Source organism: Erythrolamprus reginae, chromosome 4 (genome assembly GCF_031021105.1).
Source record: "Erythrolamprus reginae isolate rEryReg1 chromosome 4, rEryReg1.hap1, whole genome shotgun sequence".
In the NCBI taxonomy this organism is placed as follows: domain Eukaryota; kingdom Metazoa; phylum Chordata; class Lepidosauria; order Squamata; family Dipsadidae; genus Erythrolamprus; species Erythrolamprus reginae.
Genome location: NC_091953.1, coordinates 12,867,472 through 12,892,880, shown reverse-complemented (window position 1 = coordinate 12,892,880; position 25,409 = coordinate 12,867,472). Strand labels below are relative to the sequence as shown.

The following is a 25,409-nucleotide window of genomic DNA, read 5'->3' as shown; positions in this document are numbered from 1 at the left end:
GAAAAAAACCGCGAAGTATTTTTTAATTAATATTTTTTGAAAAACTGTGGTATAGGCTATTCGCAAAGTTCGAACCCGCGAAAATCAAGGGAACACTGTATTTACAATAGCAGCAGAGAGTTGAGGGGCTGCAAAATGTTTACTTCTTCCTGGGGGGGGGATAGCAGAAAATAATTGAGAAGCAGCAGGGGGAAATAAGAGCAGCAGGGGGAAAAAATATTTTACTGGGAAAAAATATACTGAGGTTGAGAACAGCGATTATATGTTTATACAAGACTGCATGTGTACGCAGGAAAAAGAGAGGAAAAATTGGCTTTTGGTTCAAAATAGCTTGGAGATCTTGGAAATGGTTCACAAATTACAATATGGTTTGTTTATTGTTCATTCTGCATTTTCAAGTCACTGAGGCTCATATAAACCATGGTTCTGCTGGAATAGCAACAGCACCCCGTTAGCGTCTGAAATTTAGTCTCTGTACATTCATCAAAGGGCGGTGGAAGTGTGGTGCTCCTTTATAACTTTTTCTAACTTTCTAACTCTCTCAATCTTTGTGAAAGATCCCTTTGATCTCCTGCTGCAGCAGGGAAGCAAATTAAAACGACTGTTGTGTGTAATTTCTGAAATAATGGAAACCTAGATAAGGGTATTTCCCTGCCTAACTGTAAAGCATGTTTAGATGTAGTTGTTACTGTCTGTTAAACAGCTGCTGGGCTAAATTCTGAACATAGTTTATGGATTATCCGTTATCCGTTCGGCAAACCATGTGTGATAGTATAAAATCCCAGCCTACTTTGAGGATCTCAAATAACTCTAGCCACTAGGAAACTAGTTCTAGTGGAACAAACTCCAACTTTCTTAGCAATTTGGGAATCAAGCCAATAGCTAAAATACCTTACATGTCGCATAATGACACAGAACATATTTAAAACACCATTAGGGCCACCAATTGAAGCAAATGTATGTAGCTGAACTGTGGAGTCCTTGGTGTTTTCTGATCCTGGCTGGTTGCTTCAGTAGGGTGATAATGTTACCTAGTTAGGTAACGAAAAGTCTGCATGCAAACCACAAAGCTCAGAGCCCACCAAAAACTCCATAGTGTTAATACTAAGGGACAGCTTGTCAAAACACGCGAAATTATGATCCAGATTAACAAACTACCTTACTCCTCCAGACTTCAAATAAAATGGTGCCTCTACCTAAGAACACCTCTACTTACGAACTTTTCTAGATAAGAACTGGGTGTTCAAGATTTTTTTTGCCTCTTCTCAAGAACTGACAAATTCGAGCCTCCGAAACTGTAACCGGAAAAGGCAGGGAGAAGCCTCCGTGGGGCCTCTCTAGGAATCTCCTGGGAGGAAACAGCCGGAAAAGGCGGGGAGAAGCCTCCATGGGGCCTCTCTAGGAATCTCCTGGGAGGAAACAGGCCTCCATCCTCCCTGTGGTTTCCCCAATCGCACACATTATTTGCTTTTACATTGGTTCCTATGGGAAAAAGTACTTCTTACAAACTTTTCTACTTAAGAAGGGAATGAATTAAGTTCGTAAGTATTGGTACCACTGTACTACGTTTAGACAATTTACAACTATGTCGCCTCCGAAATGATTTAACTGTTGTTCATAAAATCATACATCATAACGTCCTCCCTGTTAGTGACTACTTCACCTTTAACAACAACAACACAAGAGGATGTAATAGATACAAACTAAATGTAAATTGCTCCAAAGTAGCCTGCAGAAAATACGATTTCAGGAATAGAGTGCTCAACGCCTGGAATTCACTACCTGACTGTTGGTTCTTCCTCTAACCTCAAAATCTTCAACCTTACACTATCTACACTCGACCTCTCCCCTTTTCTAAGAGGTCTGTAAGTGGTGTGCATAAGCGCACCATTGTGCCTACCATCCCTGTCCTACTGTCTTTTTAAATCTTTTCTATCACTACTTTCTACTTATGTTAATACAAAATATATTTCTATACTTATTTGACAAACAAGCAAACAAACAAATAAATAAATAATAAAATGTCCATGTTATGATTTAACATTGACATATAATTGTCCATGCTAGAAGCAATCCGTGTTTAGATCTAAACTGCACATGCGCATTTGAATGCAATGTTGTGTCAACATTTCAAAGCAATCTGTGAAGAAGGTCCTGTTTTAAGCATCTGCACGTTTTTACCTGTCAAAGGTGTGATATCTATATAACACAGGTATATAAAAACACACACGTATTTGAATGCAATATTATTAAAATTTGAAAACAATTGGTAAAGAACTTTTGGAGATTTAAGATTTTGAACAAACAAACATTTAAATTTTTATTTATATGTTCTGTTTATTGAATATATATTTATTATATTAATATATTAATATAATATATTAAATATATATTTATATATATTTATAGATGTTCTGTCATTTAATATCCAAATATTTTATTTTATTTATTTATTTATTGGATTTGTATGACTCGGGGCGGCTAACAACAGTAATTAAAAAATAGCATGTAAATCCAATACTAAAACAACTAAAAAACCCTTATTGTAAAACCAAACATCCATACATACAAACATACCATGTATGAATTGTAAAGGCCTAGGGGAAAGAACATCTCAGTTCCCCCATGCCTGACGGCAGAGGTGGGTTTTAAGGAGCTTACGAAAGGCGAGGAGGGTGGACGCAATTGTAATCTCCAGGGGGAGTTGGTTCCAGAGGGCTGGGGCCACCACAGAGAAGCCTTTTCCCCTGGGCCCCGCCAAACGACATTGTTTTGTTGACGGGACCCGGAGAAGGCCCACTCTGTGGGACTTAACCGGTCGCTGGGATTTGTGCGGCAGAAGGCGGTCTCGTAGATACCCTGGTCCGGTGCCATGAAGGGCTTTATAGGTGATGACCAACACTTTGAATTGTGACTGGAAACTGATCGGCAACCAATGCAGACTGCGGAGTGTTGGTGTTACATGGGCATTTTTGGGAAAGCCCATGATTGCTCTCGCAGCTGCATTCTGCACGATCTGAAGTTTCTGAACACTTTTCAAAGGTAGCCCCATGTAGAGAGCAATATAGTAGTCGAGCCTCGAGGTGATGAGGCCGTGAGTGACTGTGAGCAGTGACTCCCGGTCCAAATAGGGCCGCAACTGGTGCACCAGGCAAACTTGGGCAAACGCCCCCCTCGCCACAGCTGAAAGATGGTTCTCTAATGTGAGCTGTGGATCGAGGAGGACGCCCAAGTTGCGGACCCTCTCCGAGGGGGTCAATAATTCCCCCCCCAGGTGATGGACAGACAGATGGAATTGTCCTTGGGAGGCAAAACCCAAGCCACTCCGTCTTATCAGGGTTGAGTTTGAGTCTTTAATGCATTGTAATGCTTATTTGCTATTAGCCACCCAGAATCATTTGAAACAAAATGGGCAGTAAATTACTTACCACTCCCCATTCCATCAGGCATTGAAAGCATGGTACCGGTACCGTTTATTAAGGAAACATCACCTCAAGAGGACCCAGCAAGAGAGCCTTTTCTGCCTTGAGGCTGCCTCATCATTTGTAATTTGTCATCTTCTGGCCTTCGGGGAGAATCTGAAGATTTGGTTTTGCCTGGGCATCTAGTAGTGTAGTCTGAAGCATACACTGTACTGCTAATAAATTGGATTTGACTCTCACAGACTTTTACTTTTAATATATGTTATTGTTTTTAATGTATTTTAATTATTTTTGTTGTATGACTTGGATTACTTTTGTATTGGATTATTATTTTGTATTTGGGTTATTATTTTGTATTAATACGGTGTGGAAATTAACCAACAGATGCTCTTCATACTTTCTGGATTAGAAACATAGAAGATTGACGGCAGAAAAAGACCTCATGGTCCATCTAGTCTGCCCTTATACTATTTTCTGTATTTTTGTATTTGTATTTGTATTTATTAGATTTGTATGCCGCCCCTCTCTGAAGACTTGGGGCGGCTAACAACAATAAAAAAGACAAAGTGAAAAAATCTAATATTAAAAATAATCTAAAAAACCCCAATTTAAAGAACCAATCATACATACAAGCATACCATGTATAAATTCTATAAGCCTAGGGGGAAGGGAAAATTTCAATTCCCCCATGCCTGACGACAGAGGTGGGTTTTAAGGAGCTTGCAAAAGGCAAGGAGGGTGGGGGCAACTCTGATATCTGGGGGGAGCTGGTTCCAGAGGGTCGGGGCCGCCACAGAGAAGGCTCTTCTCCTGGGTCCCACCAAACGACATTGTTTAGTTGACGGGACCCGGAGAAGACCAACTCTGTGGGACCTAACCGGTCGCTGGGATTTTATCTTAGGATGGATATATGTTTATCCCAGGCATGTTTAAATTCAGTTACTGTGAATTTACCAACCACGTCTGCTGGAAGTTTGTTCCAAGGATCTACTACTCTTTCAGTAAAATAATATTTTCTCACGTTGCTTTTGATCTTTCCCCCAACTAACTTCAGATTGTGTCCCCTTGTTCTTGTGTTCACTTTCCTATTAAAAACACTTCCCTCCTGGACCTTATTTAACCCTTTAACATATTTAAATGTTTCAATTGGAGGTGCCTGGCTTCCTTTATGTTTTGAGTTATTGTAGCCACAATAATAAAATGCTGAGGAGATACGCTTGCAGACGGGAAGATAGGACTAAGCCCAATGGCACATTCTTAAAAAATTGTGCACAGTCCAATTACTGTATCTCAAAACGAACAAACTCCGAACGATGCAGAAAAAGGCCAACCTGAAGGACAATCAATCAAAACAACGAAGGAATTTGAGAAACGATTTTTGAGAAGCATGATTAAAGCCTCCGAGACTCTGTAGTCAAAAATATTCCAGGCAGCACAGAAGTGTTGCTGTGTCCTAAGACAAATATCTCCTTCAATGCTGATGTTTGGATTGGAAGGCAATGCATCATCCTTAGCACCAACAGGAGAATTTTTCCACCCACACCAATCCCAGGAAAAGAAAACAAGTGTCTGTTTATGGGAGATAATTTAACCTCTCACCTCTGCTTCTAGTTTGATGACTTTGGCTTGAGCGCTGTTCAGAGCCTGGTCCAGGATCTCAATGTGCCTTCGATGCTCTTCATTGGTCAGGCGCAAAGCTGTCAAATCCATTTCTAGCTTCTCCTTCTCCTTCAAGTATTCTTTGTCTAGAAGGGCGACAAGATCAAGGCCAAATCCTTCAGAAAAAAACCACTAAGATTCTAGGTTTTGCAGAACCCAAATTAGTTTCCAGGACTCTTGGGATATTTATAGACAATTCTCCTAGCTTGTATGCTCCATGTTGCAAAGCAACTGTTGGTATCCATTACAGTATTATATTATATTATATTATATTATATATTATAGTCTTCGGAGAGGGGCGGCATACAAATCCAAATAATAAATAATAAATAAATAAATATTATATTATATTATATTATATTATATTATATTATATTATATTATATTATATTATATTATATTATATTATATTATATTATATTATATTATAACATTACATTACATTACATTACATTACATTACATTACATTACATTTCTGGGACCGCCTTCTGCCGCACGAATCCCAGCGACCGGTTAGGTCCCACAGAGTTGGCCTTCTCTGGGTCCCGTTGACGAAACAATGTCGTCTGGTGGGGCTCAAGGGGAGAGCCTTCTCTGTGGCAGCCCCGACCCTCTGGAATGAACTCGCCCCAGAGATTAGGATTGCCCCCACCCTCCTTGCCTTTCGCAAAATCCTTAAAACCCACCTCTGCCATCAGGCATGGGGAAATTGATTCCCCTGGGCCGTTTCCGTTTTATGTATGGTTTGTCTGAGATATATGACTGTTTTTTATATTAAGGGGTGGCATACAAATCTAATTAATAATAATAATAATAATAATTATTATTATTATTATTATTATTATTATTATTATTATTATTATATATACATATAATATTAATTTTATTAATTGGATTTCTATGCCACCCCTCTCCGAGGACTCGGTGCAGCTCAGAACATATAATACACAGTATACAAAATATTGAATCCAATTCATTAATTAAGAATCTAAAACCCTCCAAAAACCCTCCAAAAGAATCTAAAACCCTCCAATAAGAAACAAACATTCCATTCACTCAACATTCTCTCAACACATTCAATGCCTAGGGGGCAAGGATCTAATGGCCCCAGGCCTGGTGGCATAAATGAGTCTTCAGACTCTTAAGGAAGGTGGGGGCGGGGTGTGGGGGCAGAACAAATCCCCAGGGGGGGGACTGATTCCAGAGGGCTGGGGCTCCCACAGAGAAGGCTCTCCCCCTAGGCCCGCCAAACAACATTGTCTGGTTGATGGAATCTGAAGAAGGCCGAATCTGGGGGACCTGACCAGATGCTGGGATTCATGCGGCAGAAGGCGGTCTCGGAGGTATTCTGGTCCCATGCCGTGTAGGGCTTTATAGGTCATAACCAACATTTTCTTTCTAATTATGGCCCTGGGCTTCAAATATAAACTTTCTAACAGAACACAGGTAATCCATAACGTACAACCAGAGGTGGATTCTACCTACAGCCACTACCGTGCTCTTTCCCTGGAGGTCCGTGACCCCGTCACACGCCTGCGTGCATCCGAACAAAATTTTGCTTCTGCGCATACACAGGAAGCAAAATCTTGTGAGGGGACTTGTGCGCCAATGAGAGTTTGGCAATTTTTTTGCTTCCGTGCATGCGCAAAAGCAAAATTTCACTCGGTACATGCACAAGAGCCCTAGGGACACGGAGCTGTGTGCGTACCTCAATTTTTCCTACCAGAACTACAGTGTGGCCCGTACTGGTAGGAACCCAGTACTGCATACAACCAGTGTTCCCTCTAATTTTTTGGGGGGGTGGACGGAAAAGTATAGTGTCTGAGCGGCAGTCCCTTCAGGACTGGGCGGCACAGAAATATTAAATAAATAAATAAACAAACAAACAAACAAATAAATAAAAAAAACCACCCTGTTTTGCCTCAGAGAATTTCAAAATAAAATACAGTGGTACCTCGAGATACGAGTTTAATTCGTTCCGGACCTGGGCTCTTAAGTCGAGCAGCTCTTATCTCGAACGACTTTTCCCCATAGGAATTAATGTAAATAATTTTAATTGGTTCCAGCCCTCAAAAAACTCACAAAGTTAGTCTAAATTATGCAGAAAGACATGTTTTTAATGAAGAAATGTACATGTACATATAAATGAATAATGAAGTTTCTTTCACTTAACTTGTAAACTTTCTTAAACTTTTAAATTTACATATGTTCAACTTCTCTACCACCCAATCCTGTAGGACAGAGGTCCCCAACCCTTTTTGCACCAGGGACCGGCTTTAAGCGATCAAGAGAGGAATGGGTGAATGAATGGACGGAGGGTGGGAAGGAAGGAAGGAAAGAGGGAAGGGACAGGAACAGAGGAAGGAAGCAAGGAAACTTATGAAAGGGGAGAGTAAGAGAGGAATGAGTGAAGGGAGGGAGGAAGGGAAGAAGGTGGGAAGGAGAAAGAAAAGAAGAAATAGAGGAAGGGAAGGTAAAAGAGATAAAGAAAAAGAGCAAGAAAGAAAGAAAGAAAGAAAGAAAGAAAGAAAGAAAGAAAGGGGGAAGGGACAGGAACAGAGGAAGGAAGCAAGGAAACTTATGAAAGGGGAGAGTAAGAGAGGAATGAGTGAAGGGAGGGAGGGAGGGAAGAAGGTGAGAAGGAGAAAGAAAAGAAGAAATAGAGGAAGGGAAGGTAAAAGAGAGAAAGAAAAAGAGCAAGAAAGAAAGCTGCAAGCACCCCCCCGACCCCCCCAGGCCGGCTGCAACCTTTTAAAACACGCGCGCCGCTTCGCAGCTGTCTCCTGAAGCCGAACGCGGAAGTTAGCGTTTGGCTTCAGGAGACAGCTCCTTGGCGCTTGTATCTCGAATTTGGGCTTGTAAGTAGAACAAAAATATCTCTCCCCTCCCAGCTCTTATCTCGAGTTGCTCTTAAGTAGAGCAGCTCTTATGTCGGGGTTCCACTGTACTGTACTGTGTGTCTATAACAGTGAGCTCATAATAGGGCAACTCTATCAATATCAAAATGCCACTTAAATAGTTGAGCTAGCTTCAAACTAGATTTTGATTTTCTTTCTCTCTTCCTTACTCCCATTCTTTTTCTTTCTCTTTTCCTTCCTCTCTTTTTTCTATCTGTTTCTCTCTCTTCTTCTCTTCCTCTCTCTCTCCTTCCCACTCACTCTTTCCCTCTCGGCTTCTGGGCAGGTTTGGAAAACTCTGAGTTGATGATGATTTTTAAGTGAGCGATTGCTCACTGCTCAGCTTAGAGGGAACTATGCATACAACATTTCATTAGTTAGAACAATTTATCAGTGGAACAGCTTGCCACCAGAAGTTGTAAATATGATGGAGAATCCTAAGCAGAACGGTTTATTTTACCATTTGCATTGTAGTTCCTTGCACTGCTGAAAAGCCAAGCTGATTTTCAGCTTTGTCTAAAATGTACTCTTGGTTGCTTCTTCTATATATAGAACATATTTTATAGGTGCTATAAAAGATGCTATTACCAATACCTGGGGATAAAAAATGACTATAAATCAGCTGCCTGAAGAGCAAATAATTTGGGAGCGTGGGTGGTGGGGGAAGCTATTAGAGACAGAACCAGGAATGGACTAAAACTGAGATCTCATTCAACATGACATCTTCCCTTAAGAATTCACCCGACAGCCTCAAGGATAGGACAAATTGTCTACGATCAGTTGAAGGCTAGGTCATCTTTTCAAAGTCCCACACATTCATTTTGCAGCATTGTGCGCTTGCCTGACTAAATTTTGTGGTAAAACAAGCTGAGGAGAATATAGAGCAAAGATGTAGCCGACCATCTGGTTTTAGATTCAATTCAATTCAATTTATTAGATTTGTATGCCGCCCCTCTCTGAAGACTCGGGGCAGCTCACAACAACAATAAAAACAGTATAACAATGGAACAAATCTAATAATAAAATTACATTAAAAAAACCCAACAATTTAAAAACCATACAACACATACATACCAAACATAAAATATAAGAAAGCCTGGGGGAGATGTCTTAATTCCCCCATGCCTGGCGATATAGGTGGGTCTTGAGTAACTTGCGAAAGACAAGGAGGGTGGGGGCCGTTCTAATCTCTGGGGGGAGTTGATTCCAGAGGGCCGGTGCCGCCACAGAGAAGGCTCTTCCCCTGGGGCCCGCCAAACGACATTGTTTGGTCGACGGGACCCGGAGAAGGCCAACTCTGTGGGATTTTATCGACCGCTGGGATTCGGGCGGTAGAAGGTGGTTCCAGAGGTATTCTGGTCCAATGCCATGAAGGGCTTTAAAGGTCATTACCAACACTTTGAATTGTGACCGGAAACTGATCGGCAGCCAGTGCAGGCCACGGAGTGTTGTAGAAATGTGGGCGAATCTAGGAAGCCCCACGATAGCTCTCGCGGCTGCATTCTGCACAATCTGAAGTTTCCAAACACTTTTCAAAAATAGCCCCATGTAGAGAGCATTGCAGTAATCAAACCTCGAGGTGATCTGATACTTGTAAGAGCCATCTAGGCTCTTAAATAAGAACACCCATATAGTGTTCGAAATTATTGTGGGATTTATATCCTGCTTTTGGTCACTCAATGGTGCATTTATTTATATCATGCCTTAATTGGTTTTTTTTACAAATAACTCAAGGCTGTGTAAACACCTTATCTTATTTTCCTCACAACTACAATCTTGTGAGATGGATTGGGCTGAGACTGGCTTGAAGTCATTTAGAGAGTTTTGATGCCTAAGGGAGGACTACAACTCAGGTTCTGGGCCAGCACCTCCACCACGACACCAAACTGGTTCTCCACCTACACATACATTTGCATGTACAGTACATATATGCAAACATCTAGAAGGGGGCTGTTTGCTTTCCAAATGTGAGCCCTCACCAGTCCTAACACAAACTTTTAATAATAATGTGAAAACATAACAACAACAACAATAATAACAGAGTTGGAAGGGACCTTGGACGTCTTCTAGTCCAATTCCCTGTTTAGGCAGGAAACCTACACTACTTCAAAAAATGGTTATCCAACATCTTCTTAAAAACTTCCAATGTTGGAGCATTCACAACTTCTGGAGGCAAGCTGTTCCACTGATTAATTGTTCCCACTGTCAGGAAATTTAGTTCTAAGTTGCTTCCCTCCTTATTTAGTTTCCACCCATTGCTTCTTGTTCTACCCCCAGGTGCTTTGGAGAATAGGTTGACTCCCTCTTCTTTGGAGAATAGGTTGACTCCCTCTACCCCTGAGATATTGGAACACTGCTCTCATGTCTCCCCTGGTCCTTTTTTTTCATAAAAGGAATATGTTCTGCCGGGCTTTCTGGTATGAGCCTCCTGAAAATTCAAGGGTACAAATTGCAGACACACACACGTTTGAAAATTCAAAACAATGTTCTTTATCACAAAATTCAAAATAAACTAAGCACTCTTTTTGTATTGCAAAGAGCACTCGTCCCAAAACAACCTGGTAGTCTGTACAAGTCCCTTAATCAGTCCTTAAGTGCTTAGCTTGCAGCTGTGAAGAAACGTCACAGCCCTTCTTCTTCCACAAAGTGAAAAACACACACACTTTGCTCTGCTTTGGTTTCAAAGTAGTGAAAAATCAACAAAGTCCGGAGTCAGCAAGGCACGGTCCTGAAGCACAACGATCAGATAATCTTCCACAACGGCCAAACCCACACGCTGCTATTTATATCAGCAGCACTAATTACTGGAGCCCCACCCAAACACAGGTGGCCTCTCTTATCTCCTGTAATATGTCCTCAATTGGTCTCTTCTACGCATAACTCTGCGCCTGCGTGTGTCCAAGACTTCCGCATCTGAATCAACCGAAGATAATGGAGATTGCCTTCCTGGGCTGTGTGCCAAGCCCCCCTCTTCCAAGTCACCCCCACCTTCTTCTTTGTCCGAGGAAACTGAACTACCTGACTCTGTGGGCAATAAAACAGGCCTATGACATGTTGAAGTTTCCCCTGCATCCACCTCCACATTCCCTGGGGCAGGAGCTGGGCCAGAGCCAACCACAACAGAATATAATTTTGATATTATTATTATTTTAAAATATAGCAAGTCATTAAGGATGAGCCTCCATTTGAACTGGGATACCAGACAAAATGGATGTGCGTAAATGCACATGTCCACATCATCTGCACGTCCAGGCTGCCCCAAAGAGATTCAGTCCACCCTGGTGGGAAAACTACTTTAGATAAAAGCTTTCAAGTAGATTTGAAGCAACATATCTGCCATTGATTCCAGCAAGGCCTTGCTAATATCAACATCAGGGGGTGGGGAGGCAATGCTGTGCTTTATTTAGCTTTGCCCCATTCATGTGAACTTGGTACTGAGTCATCGGATGGGAAAGAATTCAATGCACTTCAGCTGCTGCCAAGCATCCCCCAAATGGTTTGGATGCCCTTGTGTGAGCTATGTTTCATTGCATGAGGAACATCTTCTGCCTGTTCGTTCTCCAGGAAACGCTTATGTGGAGTCCTCGAGATTCTGGTGAAGAATCTTCGGGGAAGTTCAGGAACAGTAAAATGTTCACACTAAATCGCTGATAGGGAGGCACAAATACCTATATATGCAAAACTAAATCTACATATGCAAAACTAAATCTATTTTATTGCAAAGCATATGTTTTACATCCTCAAACATAAAAAGGAAAAAAAAATTAAACTGAATTCTATTTAGGCTCACTGTTATCAGTTATCTTAAACATTGTGCTCAAAATAGAAACACATAAGCCAAGCCTTAAGGGAGAGGGAGTGTTGAGAAAATTATTGCAAGTTCCCCTCCCCATTTTTCCTTTCTTGCTTCCAGCCTCCTCTAACCGACCAGAAACCTCTGAACTGTATTTATGCTGTTGCACCCTCACATTGTGTATTGAAGACAATTGTGCATATCAAGTTTATTATTTTACATTTGCCTAAAAACTTTGGTTTCCCTTTTTGCTTGAATCTCAAAGCGCATTTATTTGCTGTTCATTCAATTATGCTCAATTTAAATTCACTATAATTTTGTGTTACAATTTTTACAACCATTAATTATAAGTGGGAAATTATTGTGATCTGCTTCGCGTATCTCTTTACTGTACAAAGCAGTAAATAAACATGCTTAACCCAAGTGCTCTGCTTAAATTCAAACTCCTCTTATATACAGTCACTCTCTGCACAAATTGGTAAGTTTCCAATATTTTAATTATCTTACTTAATGATCTTAGGAGCCGGGGTGGCACAATGTTTAGAATGCAGTATTGCAGGCTGACTCCATTCACTGGCAGGAGTTTGATCCTGACCGGCTCAAGATTGACTTAGTCCAAATGTAAAATAATGCACTTGGGGAAAAGGAATCCTCAATCTGAGTGTTGTATTGGCAGTTCTGTGTTAGCAAAAACTTCAGAAGAGAAGGATTTAGGGGTAGTGATTTCTGACAGTCTCAAAATGGGTGAACAGTGCAGTCAGGCGGTAGGGAAAGCAAGTAGGATGCTTGGCTGCATAGCTAGAGGTATAGCAAGCAGGAAGAGGGAGATTATGATCCCGCTATATAGAGCACTGGTGAGACCACATTTGGAATACTGTGTTCAGTTCTGGAGACCTCACCTACAAAAAGATATTGACAAAATTGAACGGGTCCAAAGACGGTCTACAAGAATGGTGGAAGGTCTTAAGCATAAAATGTATCAGGAAAGACTTAATGAACTCAATCTGTATAGTCTGGAGGACAGAAGGAAAAGGGGGGACATGATCGAAACATTTAAATATGTTTAAAGAGTTAAATAAGGTCCAGGAGGGAAGTGTTTTTAATAGGAAAGCGAAAACAAGAACAAGGGGACACAATCTGAAGTTAGTTGGGGGAAAGATCAAAAGCAACGTGAGAAAATATTATTTTACTGAAAGAGTAGTAGATCCTTGGAACAAACTTCCAGCAGACGTGGTTAATAAATCCATAGTAACTGAATTTAAACATGCCTGGGATAAACATATAAACATTGGTCGCCATGATGTAAAAAAGATGTGGAGACTCTAGAAAAAGTGCAGAGAAGAGCAACAAAGATGATTAGGAGACTGGAGGTTATAACGTATGAAGAATGGTTGCAGGCATAGTTCCCTCTAAGCTGAGCAGTGAGCAATCGCTCACTTAAAAATCATCATCAACTCAGAGTTTTTCAAACCTGCCCAGAAGCTGAGAGGGAAAGAGTGAGTGGGAAGGAGAGAGAGAGGAAGAGAGGAAGAGAGAGAAACAGATAGAAAAAAGAGAGGAAGGAAAAGAGAAAGAAAAAGAATGGGAGTAAGGAAGAGAGAAAGAAAATCAAAATCTAGTTTGAAACTAGCTCAACTATTTAAGTGGCATTTTGATATTGATAGAGTTGCCCTATTATGAGCTCACTGTTATAGACACACAGTACAGTATTTTATTTTGAAATTCTCTGAGGCAAAACAGGGTGGGTTATTTATTTGTTTGTTTGTCTATCTATCTATCTATCTATCTATCTATCTATCTATCTATCTATCTATCTATCTATCTATCCTGTTTCCCCGATAGTAAGACACCCCCGATTGTAAGACGTATCGGGGGTTTCAGGGGGGTCGGCCAATATAAACCGTACCCCGAAAGTAAGACATATGTCTTACTTTTGGGGAAACACGGGGGGTATTGCCACCTCCCTCTCATCTAGCTGCGCGCCGCCTCCTGCCCACGTCCGCACCGTCCCCCTCTCCATACGTCGCCGCGCTGTCTCCTGCACTTGTCACTGCCGCCTCTGCAAATTTACTCGGGCACGTCCCTACTCCAAAGAAACCTCCCCCCCCCCGCCCGTCACAGAAGGTAAAATGCATATACACTAAAAAAACACATTTTACACAGTTTTTTTTAGCTGTCAGTGCCCCTTTAACAATATAAGACATACCCCGAAAGTAAGACATAGTGGGGCTTTTGGGGATAAAAAGAAAGTAAGACACTGTCTTACTTTCGGGGAAACACGGTATCTATCTATCTATCTATCTATCTATCTATCTATCTATCTATCTATCTATCTATCTATCTATCTAATATTTCTGTGCCACCCAGTCCCGAAGGGACTGCTGCTCAGACACTATACTTTTCCGCCCACCCCAAAAAAAAATTAGAGGGAACACTGGTTACAGGAACTGGGTATGTCTAGTTTAATAAAGGAGGAAGACATGATAGTAGTGTTCCAATATTTCAGGAGCTGCCACAAAGTCAAGCTATTCTCCAAAGCACCTGAGGGTAGAACAGGAAGTGATGGGTGGAAACTAATCAAGAAGAGAAGCAATCTAGAACTAAGCAGAAATTTTTGGACAGTTAGAACAATTAATCAGTGGAACAGCTTGCCTCCAGAAGTTGTGAATGCTCCAACACTGGAAGTTTTTAAGAAGATGTTGGATAACCATCTGTCTGAAGTGCTGTAGGGTTTCCTGCCCTGAGCAAGGGGTTGGACTAGAAGACCTCCAAGGTCCCTCCCAACTCTGTTATTCTGTTTTCTGCTATTGCTATCTATCTATCTATCTATCTATCTATCTATCTATCTATCTATCTATCTATCTATCTATCTATTCTGATGACAGATATGGCGGAAGAAGAAAAAGGAGGAAGAGCAGGAGGAATGAACTAAATTTAATAATAATAATTAATAATAATAAATAATAATAAATAATAATAATAAATAATAAATAATAATAATAAATAATAGTAATAATAATAATAATAATAATAATAATAATAATAATAATAATAATTTATTAGATTTGTATGCCGCCCCTCTCCGTAGACTCAGGGCGGCTCACAACAGTAATAGAAAACAATATATAATACAAATCTAATAATTAAAACTAAAAACCCATAATTTAAAAAAACATGCACACAATATACCATACATAAACAGTATAGGCCTGGGGAAGTTATCTCAGTTCCCCCATGCCTGACGGCAGAGGTCGGTTTTAAGGAGCTTACGAAAGGCAAGGAGGGTGGGGGCAGTTCTAATCTCAGGGGGGAGCTGGTTCCAGAGAGTCGGGGCCGCCACAGAGAAGGCTCTTCCCCTGGGACCCGCCAAATGACATTGTTTAGTCGACGGGACCCAGAGAAGGCCAAGTCTGTGGGACCTAATCGGTTGCTAGGATTTGTGCGGCAGAAGGCAGTCCTGGAGATATTCTGGTCCGATGCCATGAAGGGCTTTATAGGTCAAAACCAACACTTTGAATTGTGACCGGACAAATCTAATATTTAAAATAACGAAAAACCCTTATTAAAAGCCAAACATACCATGCATAAATTGTATAGGCCTGGGGGGAAAGGAATATCTCAATTCCCCCATGCCTGACGACAGAGGTGGGTTTTAAGGAGCTTACGAAAGGCGAGGAGGGTGGGGGCAATTCTGATCTCTGGGGGGAGCTGGTTCTGTCATATAGACCTGATGATCACTTGGGAAGAATTTCTAAAATTCTAAAATTCCTAATATTCATCTTACTCCATATGCTGCTGCATAGAAACACCTTGCCCGTTAACCCAGGATACCCAGTTCTGTTTTTATCTCAGGACTACACTGCAGATGGTATTCACAAGGCTGTGAATATCTGAGTATAAATAAATAAAGCCTATCTGATGAGGATCTTCATAATCCTTTTTCTATTCTTGGAAACATTCTATCTGCTATTTGCAGCCTGGGCCTGTCTGAATTACATAGGGTATTCACGCCAAACATCTGTGGAATTTTGTATGACCCGTCCTTTAAGGAACTACATTGGCTCCTATGTTGTGGATCAGCAGCTCAACTCAGTTACGAATTGTGGTAGTTCCCGTAATATTTTTTAGCAAAGGGTACGTAGATGTACGTATGGTTAAGGGAAATTACACAACAAGAGACTAGACCTTCAATCCTGGGCCTAGAAAGTTTAGAACTAAGACGCCTTAAACAAGATCTAAGTATTGCCCACAAGATCATATGCTGCAATGTCTTGCCTGTCAGCGACTACTTCAGCTTCAACCACAACAACACAAGAGCACACAACAGATTTAAGCTTAATATTAACCACTCTAAACTTGACTGTAAAAAATATGACTTCAGTAACCGAGTTGTCGAAGCGTGGAACTCATTACTCCATAGTGTCATCCCCAAACCCCCAACACTTTACCCTTAGATTATCTACGGTTGACCTATCCAGATTCCTAAGAGGTCAGTAAGGGGCGAGTACAAGTGCACTAGAGTGCCTTCCGCCCCCTGTCCTATTGCTCTCCTATATCTCCTATACCTTTCTTCTATTCCTATATCTCTTCTTCTATTCTTTCATTGATATGTTCTATTACTTTATCTTCTTTTCTATTATTTCTTAGATATATTTTACTATGAGTATCTCCTCTATAACCTTCATCATGTATTTTATTATGTGTATATAGATATATACCCACTAAAACCCTCATTGTGTATTGGACAAAATAAATAAATAAATAAAATAAAACTCCAGAATTTTTTTTATTAGCTATTACAAATAATAAATATAAAAAAGAAATCTATTATTTAATAACTCATATTTTAGTAGCTGCTAGGATTGTCTTTGCCCAAAGATGGAAAGAACTGAAAATACCTAAAGAAGAGGAGGTATTTAGAAAAATTATAGAATGTGCAGAGCTAGATATGATGATGAGGTGGTTGAATAATCAAGAAGAATCAGAATTTTATAAAATTTGGCGGAAGGTCTATATCTGGTTGAATTTAAAAAAGTGTTTAATGATGTTAAAATAATAGGTTAAAATATTAGATTGAAATGTTTATAGATTGAGTTTTGTAATAGATGTGTTTATTTCTCTGAACTGATCTAACGTATAATAGTTTTTTCCTTTTTGTATTAAGAAGACTTCTATTCTGAGTGGAGCAATTGTAGCTCCTTTTTATGTTATGTGTTTCATCTGTTCCTTTCATGTTTGTTGGTAACGTTTTGTCTTTTACAGTATTTGAAAAACAATAAAAATTTTATATATAAAAAAGAAACTTACACACAAGAAAGAATGGTGTTTCTTCTACACTCCCTATTTTTCCACGTAATCTCCATCCCGTTCTATGGCCTTCCTCCAGCGAGACACAAGGGCGTGTATGCCCTGTCGGTACCACTCCTTATTCTGGTCACAAAGCCATTTCTGCACTGTCTTCTAATGGCCTCACCTTCTGTGCCCAGCGACTAACCGTACTTCTGTTGACTGCAGATTCTCCATAAACTGTACACAAACACGCTCCTTTCCCCTCCGACCCAATCTGCAGGCCGGCGGTCTTTGTCGCGGAGCCCAGCCATGTGGGCTCCGCTCCCTTCCCTGCCAGCCCGCTAGGCAGGCCGGCGGTCTCCGTCGCGGAGCCCAGCCATGTGGGCTCCGCTACTTTTCCCACTGGCCCAGTAGGCAGGCCGGCGGTCTCCGCTGCGGAGCCCAGCCTCGTGGGCTCTGATAGTCCGTTCGCTGCCAGCCAGGCCATGGCAGAGCGTCAAAAGAGGGAGGCAAGCGGCCCTCTGCCCCTTTTAAATGGGGGAAGCTGCTCGCTCGCCTCCCGGAAGCGTGTCACGCCTTGCGACGACGCGGGGCACACTGAGGCAATGGGGAGCGGGGGGGGTTTCCCTGTGCGCCTGCTCGCCACCCCGCTCCCCCTGACTGCCGCCGGAATCCCCCGTGTCCCGCAGTGCTCCCTGTGCCACCGCAACCGCCGCCGGCCTGGAGGCGGCCAACGGACCTTTAAGTCGACTGCAGATTCTCCATAAACTGTACACAAACGTTTGTGAATGTTCCCAACAGTTTCTTTCTCCATAGTGAGAAATTCAATGACGGCACACTGCTTGTAACGTACATTGCTTACAAACGCCATTTCGAAATACTGCTGCAGCTATGCTATCTGTCTGAAGAAACACAAAATTTACACACACACTCCTGACAATTCAAATAATCTATATCTAAAGTTTTGCATTCATACTATTACTGTAGGCTAAGAAAAAAAATGTGGTGCATTACTTTCTCGGCGACCTTCGTAGCTTAGAGAAATTCCCTGAAGATGGGCTCCAGCACAAGATTGAAAGCTTGGAAGACAAAACCTCTGGTCCTAGTAAACCCACCCAGATTGGATCCTGCAACATTATTCTGTACATTTATATTCGCCTTGGTTCATAAAAAAATAATAAATATTGTATTTTGCAGAGGCTGTGGTTCTGCTGTCCCAGTCCCAATGAATGGGCAGTTATTGCAGTTATTGACTGGGACTGGCAGATCCTAGATTTGTAGTTTATCTGTAAGAATTGTCTTTCGTAAGCTACTCAAGACCCACCTATATCTCCAGGCATGGGGGAACTGAGACACCTTCCCCAGGCTTTTATACTTTATGTTTGGTATGTATGTGTTGTTTGGTTTTAAATGATAGGGTTTTATATGTCTTTTTTAATTTTAATATTAGAAACATAGAAGACTGACGGCAGAAAAAGACCTCATGGTCCATCTAGTCTGCCCTTATACTATTTCCTGTATTTTATCTTACAATGGATATATGTTTATCCCAGGCATGTTTAAATTCAGTTACTATGGATTTACCAACCACATCTGCTGGAAGTTTGTTCCAAGGATCTACTACTCTTTCAGTAAAATAATATTTTCTCACGTTGCCTTTGATCTTTCCCCCAACTAACTTCAGATTGTGTCCCCTTGTTCTTGTGTTCACTTTCCTATTAAAAACACTTCCCTCCTGAACCTTATTTAACCCTTTAACATATTTAAATGTTTCAGGGTTAAATAAGGTTCAGGAGGGAAGTGTTAGATTTGTTCCATGGTAACATTATTTTTATTATTGTTGTGAGCCACCAAGTCTTCGGAGAGGGGCGGCATACAAATCTAATAAATTATTATTATTATTACATTATTATTATTATTTATTATTATTATTATTAAATTTAGTTCATTCCTCCTCCTCTTCCTCCTCTTTCTTCTTCTTCTGCCATATCTGTCATCCGAAGTTGGCGATCATGTTAGTAATCCTAATTTTCATCAAAAAAGTGCTGTTGAGTTTTCCCCCAATTAGTCCCTTAGATTTTGAAGCCATGATGTTCTTCTTCTATCTGGGCCTTGTTTGCCTTCAATCTTTCCTTGAGGATTAAGTGAATAATGCTGGTGCCACATCACATGTCCAAAATGTTCTAACTTTCTCTTTTTTATGGTTTTGATTCTTTCCCTTGGCTTTCCCAGGTGGCTTATTACCTCCCCATTTCTGATTTTATCAACCCAACTGATACATAACAGCCGTCTGTAAATTTCTCCTGCTCAGACAAAACCTTACCGCTGACAGCTACCTAGGGGCACTGCACTCTTTAATCAATTGCATCCATGTTTTAGGCTGCTGTTCTTCAAAGAAGTTGCCCTCCTGAAACTTCACTGATTAATTCCAGTTCACAGACACTATTCAGTCATTTAGCAATTTCTCCTAGCCTTTAAACAAAGTTTCTTTCAAATTAGCCAGAATTAAATGAAAAATATTCTACAAATAGAATAGAATAGAATGGAATGGAATGGAATTGAATTGAATTCTGTCTGGAACCCACACCAAATTTTGGACATCAACACCCTAGAAAAGGTCCAACGATACTTCACCAGAAGAGCCCTTCACTCCACCACGCAAAACAGAATACCCTACGAAAATAGACTTACAATCCTGGGTCTAGAAAGCTTAGAACTACGATGCCTTAAACATGATCTAAGTATTGCCCACAAGATCATGCTGCAACAATCTGCCTGTCAACAACTACTTCAGCTTCAACCGCAATAACACAAGAGCACGCAACAGGTTCAAACTTAATATCAACCGCTCCAAACTTGACTGTAAAAAATATGACTTTAGCAGTCGAGTTGTTGAAGCATGGAACTCATTACCAGACTCCGTGGTGTTCACCCCCAACTCCCAACATTTTTCCCTTAGACTTTCCATGGTTGACTTCTCCAGATTCCTTAGAGGTCAGTAGGGGCGAGCATAAGTGCACTAGTGTGCCTTCCGTCCCCTGTCCAATTGTCTCTCCTATATTTTATATATCTTTTCTCCCATCCATATATCCTTCCTCTACTCTTCATTGATGTATTCTATTCTCATATCTCTTCTTCTTTCCCTTCCCTGATATTTACTACTACACGTTTTTATTCTCCTTAACTTTCAATTTGTATTGGACAAAATAGATAGATAGATAGATAGATAGATAGATAGATAGATAGATAGATAGATAGATAGATTATTGATAGATAGATAGATAGATAGATAGATAGATGATAGGTAGGTAGGTAGATAGATAGATAGATAGATAGATAGATAGATAGATAGATAGATAGATAGATAGATAGATAGATAGATAGATAGATAGAATTCTTTATTGGCCAGGTGTGATTGGACACACAAGGAATTTGTCTTGGTGCAGATGCTCTCAATGTACATAAAAGAAAAATATACATTTGTCAAGAATCATGAGATAAAACACTTAATGATTGTCATAGGGGTCAAATGAGCAATGAATAAACAATCAATATTAAGAAAAATCTAAGGATACAAGCAACAAGTTACAGTCATACAGTCCTAAGCGGGAGGAAAAGAGTGATAGGAATGATGAGGAAAAAATAGTAGAAATAGAAGTGCAGACTTAGTTAAAAGTTTGACAAGTGTTGAGGGAATTATTTGTTTAGTAGAGTGATGGCGTTCGGGGGAAAACTGTTCTTGTGTGTAGTTGTTTTGGTGTGCAGTGTTCTGCAGCGACGTTTTGAGGGTAGGAGTTGCAACAATTTGTGTCCAGGATGTGAGGGATCAGTAAATATTTTCACAGCCCTCTTTTTGACTTACAGGTCCTCGATGGAAGGCAGGGTGGCAGCAATGGTTTTTTCTGCAGTTCTGATTATCCTCTGAAGTCTGTGTCGGTCTTGTTGCGTTGCAGAACCAAACGACACAGTTATAGAGGTGCAGATGACAGACTCAATGATTCTTCTGTATTTACAATTTATAATCTGACATACACCCTGGGTGAAGAGCGCATGGAAAGCCCTTGTGTCATTTACCCCATTACACCACTGACACTGGATGGACAAAATACCAACACTTCTCTGTAGAACACCCAGTTGTAAATTCACAACCATAAAATGTTACAGTTCTCAAGAGGCTTACAAACCGAATATGATAAGCCTAAGGGTAAAAATAGAGAATCAACACGATTCTCCATCCAGAACCTGGATAATCAGGGGCATTTAATGCTCTAAAATAGGACAAAATGATTATCATCTTTTTATTACTTTAATCAGGCTGAAAAAGTAGGGCAGGGATGGCTAAATTCATCCTCGACGATTCTTCCTACGGCATCATATGGCATCTATTTTTGGAACTTTAGAGAAAAGGACAGCAGCCAGTCTGTTCTTTCCTCTTAGGAACAATGACGATAATTTGAAAGCTGTTCTTGCCAGTCCCTCATTACTAATGAATTGGTTCCTAATTTCCTTGGTTGGCATCTCCACAAATTTGAGCCAAAAGTTCATACTCAACAGTTTCCCACCCAATCAGTAGGGGGTTACACTCAGTACGGGCGAGATCACATGCATCTCTGTGCCGCCGATGCGTGTACGCATACAGCCGTTTGAAATTTGGCTTTTGCGCATGCGCTGGAAGTGAAATCTCACGCGACGATGCTCTTGCGTGCGAGATTTCACCCATTTTTGGCGGATGAAATCGCCCCAAATCTCGCTTGCTCGCTTGTCCTCATGCGAGATTTGGCTTTCGGCGCATGCTCAGAAGCCGAATCGCACATTTAAGCACACGCGCCCTCTCGCCTGATCAGTGCCAGGGGATGTCCAGCTCTTTACCCTCTTCACTCTTTCTGCAATCATTCCATGCCCATGTTACACCAACACTCCGCAGTCTGCATTGGTAGCCGATCAGTTTCCGGTCACAATTCAAAGTGTTGGTTATGACCTATAAAGCCCTTCATGGCATCGGGCCAGAATATCTCCGGGACCGCCTTCTGCCGCACGAATCCCAGCGACCGATTAGGTCCCACAGAGTTTGCCTTCTCTGGGTCCCGTCAACTAAACAATGCCGTTTGGCGGGCCCCAGGGGAAGAGCCTTCTCTGTGGCGGCCCCGACCCTCTGGAACCAGCTCCCCCCAGAGATTAGAACTGCCCCCATCCTCCTTGCCTTTCGTAAACTCCTTAAAACCCACCTTTGCCGTCAGGCATGGGGGAACTGAAACATCTCCCCCGGGCCTATACAGTTATGTATGGTATGCTTGTATGTATGTTTGCTTTTAATAATGGGGTTTTTAGTGTTTCTTTTAAATTATTAGATTTGTTATATATTGTTTATTATTGCTGTGAGCCGCCCCAAGATCTATGGAGAGGGGCGGCATACAAATCAAATCAAATCAAATCAAATCAACCAACAAACAAACAAATAAATAAAATCTCCAGCTGCTGCATATTGCACCCTGAGAATTCCTTCACAAAGTCCTTTATCCACCCAGCAGTCCTGTTATAGTCCTTTTCGACCTCCCAGAAATCTTTCCAGAACTTTGTTATTTTCACCTCTGGCTTTTCAATTTTCTTATCTGTTTGCTGATGCAGGTTCTTGGAGAACTACCTCTGGTTGGATTGAAATGTTTGATTCTGCCTGTACTGGGTGATCCTAGCTTCATATCGCTCAATTTTCCTGGCTGTCGCTGTTATCTGCTGCTTTACAATTTCCAGAGCTTCCTCGATCTTTCTTGTACTAAGCCAGTACTTTTTTGTCAAATAGTCTTTGATCTTCTGATTGTTAAGTTTCTGCTCCTTAATTTTCTTCAGGTTTATTTATTTATTTATTTATTTATTTATTGGATTTGTATGCCGCCCCTCTCCAGAGACTCGGGGTGGTTAACAGCGACAATAAAACAGTGTACAATAGTAATTTGGTATTGATGATTAAAAATCAATTAATATAAAAACCAAACATACATACATACATACCATGCATAGAATTGTAAAGGCCTAGGGGGAAAGAGGATCTCAATTCCCCCATGCCTGGCGGCAGAGATGGGTTTTAAGTTGTTTACGAAAGACAAGGAGGGTGGAAGGTTACTTGCATCTGATCTCAAGCTTTTGATTTTCAGTTCTAGTCGGATTTTCCATTTTGGTTTTCCAGTTGGTTTTCCGATTGGTTTCTATTGCAGTAACCCTAGTTCTTCAGTTACTATCACAGCTGTACTGTAGGCAAGCTGATTCAATTCTTCAATTGAGGTTACATTGACAGTTGCAAGTGCAGAGTTAATGTCTTCCATCAGTGGGACAAGTCGTTTCTTGCTTATGTTTTTTAAGGCTGGCAGCAGTCTCTTTCGCTCTGCATTGGACCCCGCATGAGCAAGTATTTGGTCCTTAAGTTCTTGCTGCCTTTGAATTGCAGTGCCAAGTGTCTCATCTGCAGCTTCTTGCTGTCTTTCCAAATTTTCATCAGGTTCCAGTTGTGCAGTGACTTCAGATCTTATTGGAGCTTCTACTGGTGCCAGATCAGATTTTGGTGTTTCTATTTTGCAAATTTTCTGTATTTCTTCTAATTCGACTTCACTGAACATTTGGTTCCTGATTATCAGTCGTCACTGATCAGCCAGCCAAAGTTCCATTATTATTATTATTATTATTATTATTATTATTATTATTATTATTATTATTATTATTATTATGTTCACCCACTGTTTCCGTGGTCCGGTTGCAAACACCTAAGAATGCAAATGTATCTGTGGCATGTCTTAACAAAACATGAGCTACAGTGGCGCATATGGTCAGACTGCAGTACTGCAGGCTACTTCTGCTGCCTGCCAGCTGCTTGCAATTTGGCAGTTCAAATCTCATCAGGATCAAGGTTGACTCAGCCTTCCATCCTTCCGAGGTTGGTCAAATGAGGACCCAGATAATTGGTGGCAATAGGCTGACTCTGTAAACCGCTTAAAGAGGACTGGAAAAGCACTGTGAAGCAGTATATAAGTCTAAGTGCTATTGCTAAAGGCACCACATTTAATAGCTTCACCACTTTGGGTTCTGTGTGAATTTTGAAAGAACCAAGAAGGTGGGAAGAACTACATTTGCAAATCAGAGGGTGGGTTTCTGTTTTTCTCACATATTTTTTCACTTCCATTAAAATGTTCAAAGTCTTCCACTACCCCCCCCCCCAGAGTGTTACAACAATCTCTTCCAGAAAAACAGGACAGAAAACAGGGGGGGGGGGGATTCGGGTGCTAAGAAGTGACGGGAAATCACATACATTTTCATTCCTATATAGGTCCAGGATATATTAACACAGCACTCACTTTGAGAGGCATAAAGATCCTCTGTTGCCTTGTTTTCATGTCCCTCAAACTCTCGGCTGGCCAGTTGCCTATTTGCAGTCTCCAGTCGGTCTACACAGGAAGGAGAAAGATTTTAAGTATGTAAAATGTATCATGCGTATTGCACTGAATGCTTAAACGGTAAGAGGCAGGCTAACAAGTAACATAGAAACATAGAGGATTGACGGCAGAAAAAGACCTCATGGTCCATCTAATCTGCCCTTGTTCTATTTCCTGTATTTTATCTTAGGATGGATTTATGTTTATCCCAGGCATGTTTAAATTAAGTTCCTGTGGATTTAACAACCATGTCTGCTGGAGGTTTGTTCCAAGCATCTACTACTCTTTCAGTAAAAAAATTTCTTGCGTTACGTTTCTTGCGTATTGCCCACAAGATCATATGCTGCAACGTCCTGCCTGTCGGCGACTACTTCAGCTTCAACCACAACAACACAAGAGCACACAACAGATTTAAACTTAATATTAACCGCTCCAAACTTGACAGTAAAAAATATGACTTCAGTAACCGAGTTGTCGAAGCGTGGAACTCATTACCGGACTCCATAGTGTCATCCCCAAACCCCCAACACTTTACCCTTAGATTATCTACGGTTGACCTATCCAGATTCCTAAGAGGTCAGTAAGGGGCGAGTACAAGTGCACTAGAGTGCCTTCCGTCCCCTGTCCTATTGCTCTCCTATATCTCCTATATACCTTTCCTCTATTCCTATATCTCTTCTTCTATTCTTTCATTGATATATTCTATTCCTATATCTTCTTTTCTATTATTTCTTAGATATATTTTACTATGAGTATCTCCTCTATAACCTTCATCATGTATTTTACTATGTGTATATTGATATATACCCACTAAAACCCTCATTGTGTATTGGACTTTTATATCCTTTCTTTATATATAATAACTCATGTCTATCCTCTTCAATATGTATTGTGAATTGGACAAAATAAATAAATAAAATAAAATAAAAT

General features: G+C 40.8%; 1 protein-coding gene across 2 annotated transcripts in view; it reads right to left on the bottom strand.

Annotated features, from left to right (window-relative positions):
- The window catches only part of AMOTL1 (angiomotin like 1), a 100,982-nt gene that overhangs the window by 13,380 nt on the left and 62,193 nt on the right, over positions 1 to 25,409 (bottom strand). For both annotated transcript variants that reach the window (XM_070749646.1, XM_070749645.1), the window contains 2 exons: positions 24,402 to 24,491; positions 5,022 to 5,167 (listed from right to left, as the gene is read on the bottom strand). In XM_070749646.1, the coding sequence (XP_070605747.1) occupies positions 5,022 to 5,167; positions 24,402 to 24,491 (236 nt within the window). The remainder of the gene's footprint in view (positions 1 to 5,021; positions 5,168 to 24,401; positions 24,492 to 25,409) is intronic.